Here is a 6,675-nt window from a genome sequence, read left to right as displayed (position 1 = left end):
AAGAATAGAGAATGCATGGGACAACATGATGGAGCCGACAGTGGAGGAGCTTAAGGAGCTACAACATCCCAAACTATGGATCCGAGGAGTGAAAGGGGAAGGATCCAAAACTACAAATACTGAGAATGAAGCTTATATGGTTGATGGCCAGAAGCTAGTGCAAGAGATCGACAGCTGCAAGAGGTTGAAGGGGAGTATATCAAGAAGTTGCACGGACATTGGGGGAGGGTGAGCATGCGGAATAGAGACAGGAATGTATGCGATGCACGGCACCGGCTTCACTCTCTATAATTTAACCATAGGTACAATTGCTCCTCAACCCCATCCGTAAAGAAGAAGAATATTGAATAAATGGAACAACATGATGAAGCCGACAATGGAGGATCTTGAGGAGCTGCAGTGGCCCACCAAACTATGGAGCTTAGGGGTGAAAGGTGAAGGCACTGAGAATGACTCTCATAGGGTTGATGGCGAGAAGCTAGTACAGGAGATCGACAGTTGCAAGAGATTAGGGGGATATGTATGGAAAATTTGCGTAGATGTTGGGGGAGGGTAAACATGCGAAGTAGAGGCAGGAAGTAATGTGATGCAATGCACCCTCAAATAAGGCCGGGATATTAAGCCGAGACACATTTTTTCCATGGTCACGACTCTTCCTCTCTCTACAGAAGAATTTTTTGTGCGTCTCTCTCTCTCTCTCTCTCTCTCTCTCTCTCTCTCTCTTCTCTCAAACTGCCTCGACTCTCAAGCTACTGGGTCTCTTGCCTTCATGAGCCTCACATGGGGCATACTGTGAGCCACCAACAAACGAATGGCAACGTGGGTCTCTCTCCCTCTCGTGCGTGAAATAAATTGCATGCATTGCATTGACATTCGATGTGTGAGAGCAAGAATCCTCTATTGTTATTGTCTACACTAAAAAGATCCCCCTTCAATTTCCAATGCTATGATTTGATCAAGGTGGAACCCCTAGACCCTCTTTCGCCTCTCATCTTGCACACACAGTACACTCACAAACTCTGCAGGGAGGGGGCTGGAATCCCTCCCCCATTATAAATAGTATAAATATTAATCAAATAGTTTCCTTGAAATGCAAAGACAGAATCATTTCTCTAGGTTGTTATACAACTCCTTGGCATTTAATCCTTTCAAATAATTGTTCGATACATGCAATAAACTTAGAACACCAAAAGAAGCTTTCAACAAAACACTGCCCAAAACGCCAAGATGGTAGGATTTTGGGACCCTGTGTACATGAGCTACCACAAACTTGACAATATCTAAAAATCCTACCAATTCATCTCCGACTTTGAAGTTTGGATTTTTAGACGACACTACTTTTGCTAGAATTGCAATTGAAAGGGCTGGTTGATTTCTGAAATATAGGCCACTCGCACTCTCAAGCGTTATACACAGGCGGAGATAATTAAGGGTGGACGGAGTTCGAAGCAGCACGCCATCGAAGCCGAGCTATGCACCTCCTTCACCTGCAAGTGCTCACCTGCCCCTCTCTCTCTCTCTCTCTCTCTCTCTCTCTCTCTCTCTCTCTCTCTCTCGCACACACACACACACACACACCTGCGATGATGCCAATATAGGGTGTGTGTAGTACTGGAGTGTGAGATTGCGGAGGGTGGCCAAAGCAAGGCTTGGTCTCAAAAATTTACCTTCTTTAGGATCAGTCGACTGCAATCACTCCACCTTTTGAGGGCGAAAGTCGTGAGGACAGAAGTGTCGCCCAGAAGTCCGCATCCCTAATCAGCACAGAGTGAGCTGGGCCAAAGCGGGTATTGCGGTGCTGAGAAGGCCTCTGTGAGGGCGGCTAGAGACGTACGGAGAGTAAGAGAACACTGATGGGGGCAATAGTGACAAAGTGTGGCAAGGTGGTTGTCCACGATTTGAAGGAGCAGAATATCTTTCATGTTGATGAGCTTGAGATGGAGGTGGGTGAGGCCGCGGGGTAGGGCACTGGCTGCCCAGAGATGATTTCCTCTCTCTCTCTCTCTCTCTCTCTCTCTCTCTCAAACACACAGCCACACACACAGTGGAGCTCTTCCGCCCTCTTTCCCATTGTCTCTCGCTCTCTCTGTAGGGGGCAATAGTGACAAAGTGTGGCAAGGTGGTTGTCCGCGATTTGAAGGAGCAGAATATCTTTCACGCTGATGACCCTGAGATGGAGGTGGGTGAGGCCGCGGGGTAGGGCATTGGTTGCCCAATAGAGATGATTTTCTCTCTCTCTCTCTCTCTCTCTCTCTCTCTCTCTCCCAACCCCCCAAACACACACAGACACACAAACAGTGGAGCTCTTCCTCTCTCATTCCCATTCTCTCTCGCTCTCTCTGTAGCGCTAGCATCAGCCGTGTACATTCACACAAACACAAGCTTGTACATTCATTGTCTGTGGCGCCTCCATTTACACCCCTTCGTGATGTAGACACCTCAAACTCCCAAATTTATTTCTCTCTCTCTCTCTCTCTCTCTCTCTCTCTCTCTCTCTCTCTCTCTCTCTCTCTCTCTCTCTCGCTCACACACACACACACACACATACTCTCTCTCTCACTCAGAGGACACACAATCGGTCCCTGCAACGACACCTAAAATCGATGCAAATTCTCTCCCCTCTCTCTCTCTCTATCTCTCTCCCACCCTCCTCCGCAGACCTGTAGTCTGTGGGCAACTGAGCTCTCTTTCTCTCTCTACGCTCTGTAGACCTAGGGGCAAGTACGCTCTCTCTTTCCTCGAGCTGAGGTCCACGGCCCAAATCTAAAAACTCAAGTCTCTCGACCTGCGGGCTCTCTCTCTCTCTCTCTCTCTCTCTCTCTCTCTCTCTCTCTCTCTCTATATGCAACCGAGAGAGACACAGAGCACATTGGCCGATTCTCTCTGCTTTCGACACGTGTCAAGGGGGAGCCGGAATCTCCTCCTTCATTATCTATTAGTATAAAGTTTCAAGGACTCAAAAGTCATATAGATAGACAAAGTATTAAGTTTTTTACTTTACATTTTTGAGGAGTCAAAAGTCTTCTCATTTTCTATCTTTCACTTTTGCATTTATTAAGGTTCCTTTGAAATGCAATAAGCGTGACATGCGGAAGCCTTCTTCTTCCTCAAAATTTTTAAGCTCCTTTATATATAGTATAGATATAAATATAGATAGATAGATATAGATATAGATATAGACGTCCTTTATTGATTGCAAAAACTACACCCTCCCCACGGCTCGCACCTGCTTCCTCTCAAAGGAAGAGTAGTCTCCAACAATGTTAGAAAAAAACCGAGGTCTAGTGTATTCTAACCGGTTGAAATTATAAAATCTTGGTTAGATTTTGAATTTTAAAAAAATCGATAAATTTACACAAGTTTTAGTATAATTACCGCCAAAAGCTTCAAATTTTGACCTGAAAACCGGGAGGATTTCAAGTTCCCCATTATTTATTTTGATCGGTTAGGAAAAATGTATTTTTCTAGCCTTGGGACAACGTTGAGCAAGGGGGCAACGTTGATGATGCACGCAGGGCCCCCGCGTCGGGATCCACTCTTAAAGAGTACTTTAATTCTCTTTCTCTTAACTTTCAAGGCGGCATTATTCGCATTGGGGCATAGGCAAGTTGCATGCCCCGACTTCTCATAAATATACCATATAAACGGTGTGCGGGACTGGAGCTTGTTGTTAATAAGTGCTTTACGACCAGGCCCTGACCTTTTGAAAATATGGCTGCCGCATGCAGCGGGCTGTTTGCCTCCTCCTCCTCCTCTGGCATTTCTGGCTGCTCTGGGTTTTCTCTTTCCCTTCTGCGCATTCTACTCATTAATAAGCTGGTGCTCACTCAGCTGCTTATTTGGATAGGCTGCACTGACGTGAGTGCTGTGCTGGCCCCTAACATGAGCAGCTGCCACCTGCCAGTCCACCTGCCTAGTGCCCAAACCCCCTACGACTGCTGTGCGCCTCCCGCCGCCTACCAGCCACGCCTCTTCCGCCCCAACAGCTGCTGCTCCTCCTCCTCTAGCTCTAAGCCTACCCTTAGGGTCCGTCGCCCCGCGCACGCTGCAGATTCCGCCTACGCCGGCAAGCTTGCCCAAGCCTACACCCTCATGAAAGCCCTCCCTCCCGACGACCCGCGCTCCTTCTCCCAGCAGGCCAACATCCATTGTGCCTACTGCAACACCGTCTACAACCAGATGAACTCCTCCCAGCCTTTTCAGGTCCACAACACCTGGCTCTTCTTCCCCTTCCATCGCTGGTACATTTACTTCCACGAGCGCATCCTCGCCAGGCTCCTTGGAGATGACCCGTCCTTTGCCCTCTCCTTCTGGAACTACGACCACCCTGATGGGGCTTCCATCCCTTGGCTCTTCTCTGCTACTTCCTCTCCCTATACCGTCCTCTGTGATGCCTCCCGGGACGACTCCCATGAATCCCCCGCAACTGTCGCCGTCGACTACAATGTCGACACCGATCTCCGCCCCCGCAATGTCCAGCTCCGCGAGAACGATAACACCATGTACCGCGTTCTCGTTCGTGATGCTTCCGCTCCCGAGAGCTTCTTTGGCTGGCCCTACCGCCAAGGTGACTCCCCCATGGAAGGCTATGGCTTTGGCACTGTGGAAAACCGCCCACACAACACGCTTCACATGTGGGTAGGCAACAAATCGGCAGTGGGCTGGAAACATATGGGTGCCTTCTACGCTTCCGGCCTGGACCCTATCTTCTATGCCCATCACGCGGAAATCGACCGCCTATGGGAGCTCTGGAAGGCCATGCCCAATCATACAGACATCGACGACGAGGATTACAAGAATGCAGAATTCCTCTTCTACAATGAAGAGGGGGAGCTAGTGCGGGTGAAGGCGGGCGACGCGAGCAATGCCACCATGCTAGGCTATGAGTATGAGGAGGTGGAAACACCATGGATGGAAGCTATTCCTGAGAAGAGGAGTTTTGCGCCTGCGGAATTGGGGGAAAACGACACGGTGTGTGAGGTAGGGCAGGCAATCGAGTCGACACCATGCTCAATGAGAGTGAAGAGGGATCCAGAGGCGAGCAAGGCTTCTCCGTGGCTGCATGATCATCTTGTTCTCTCAATAAACTATCAATCGGCGATGAAGGTGGACTTGTACATCAACTATCCGAGCGCGAATGCGAGCACAGATAGCGGGTGCAAGGAGTATGTGAGAGACATATCCTACTCACATTTCACGTTCGTGCGAGAGGATGTGGAATATGGAGAGGAGACAGTGAAGCTGGACATAAGCGAGAGGCTGGAGGACCTAGATTTGAGGGAGGAGAGCAGCATTGTGGTGACGCTGGTGCCTAGGTTGGCCACCGAGGGCTCCTCTACGCAGTTTTCAGCTTCCGGAAACATAACCATTATTAGCGCCTTCATCGAATACGCAGTACCCTTCCAGAGGTGGGATGGCCGCTTCGCGTGGGCTTAGTGTAATCCTACCTCCAAATCTGAAATTTGTAGATAAGTATGTAAACCCCAGATCATTTTTATTGCCGATTTCCCTTCTCTCTCTTTTCTTTTTGGCAGTGCCAATGCAACGATTCGATTTGACTATAAAACGTGTCGCCTGTATTCTAGATTGCACCCGCCTAATGTGGGCCATTCATCCCACCTCCCTCGGTGTCAACTAGTGACGAGGGGAGGGGAGTCCAAACAGAGGAAGGCAAGGATGCATGCAAAAGGGGAGGTGACACATGTTGGCGACTGGCGACGATAAATATTTGTTTCAACCTATCTATTTTATTTTACATCTTGTCAGTAAGAAGCCCCAATAGAACTAAAAACATAGCCTCTGTTCTTATAAAATAGTTTTCTTTTATTCCCACCATATACAAATAAGCCTTCTAATCTAACTAATCACATCAACACTAACATTGTAGAATTAAGCCGGACTTGCAAAATGTTGGATGCAATCGCGCACATTACAACGTCAACATCAATGAATTTCGTATAACAACCCCTCTCTCTCTCTCTGTCTCTCTCTCTCTCTCTCTCTCACACACACACACACACACACTCTCATGCATATTATCTCCATTCATCCAATAAAATTAATGTGTATATATGCATGTGTTATCATATTTAGGCTTGCATTACAGCCATAGAAGTAGGCAAAAACCTCCTTCCCAAGTCCATAAATCTATCTATGTTAACTATTTGGTTCCATGCTCCTTGGATATTGGTAATATTTATCTAGCAAGGCACATTGATGCAATCGCGCACATTACAACGTCAACATCAATAAATATCGCATAACAACCTCTCTCTCTCTCTCTCTCTCTCTCTCTCTCTCTCTCTCTCTCAACTTGCAAAATGTTGGATGCAATCGCGCACATTACAACGTCAACATCAATGAATATCACATAACAACCTCTCTCTCTCTCTCTCTCTCTCTCTCTCTCTCTCTCTCACACACACACACACACACACACACACACACACACTCATGCATATTATCTCCATTCATCCAATAAAATTAATGTGTCTATATATGCATGTGTTATCATATTTAGGCTTGCATTACAGCCATAGAAGTAGGCAAAAACCTCCTTCCCAAGTCCATAAATCTATCTATGTTAACTATTTGGTTCCATGCTCCTTGGATATTGGTAATATTTATCTAGCAAGGCACATTAATAATCTCTCTCTCTCTCTCTCTCTCTCTCTC

At 47.4% G+C, this 6,675-nt stretch overlaps 1 protein-coding gene across 1 annotated transcript; it reads left to right on the top strand.

Moving 5' to 3' along the window:
* The first annotated feature begins 3,669 nt into the window (after positions 1–3,669).
* Positions 3,670–5,566, top strand: LOC147434173 (polyphenol oxidase I, chloroplastic-like). The gene has a single exon (XM_086490746.1). It carries the CDS (start codon positions 3,712–3,714, stop codon positions 5,434–5,436), a length of 1,725 nt encoding a protein of 574 aa, XP_086346872.1. The 5' UTR covers positions 3,670–3,711; the 3' UTR covers positions 5,437–5,566.
* Positions 5,567–6,675: the final 1,109 nt, after the last annotated feature.

This window comes from Adiantum capillus-veneris, chromosome 19 (genome assembly GCF_014529385.1).
Source record: "Adiantum capillus-veneris isolate H3 chromosome 19, ASM1452938v2, whole genome shotgun sequence".
NCBI lineage: Eukaryota > Viridiplantae > Streptophyta > Polypodiopsida > Polypodiales > Pteridaceae > Adiantum > Adiantum capillus-veneris.
Note: the sequence above shows the minus strand (reverse complement) of the source record. Positions and strands in the feature narration are given on the sequence as shown.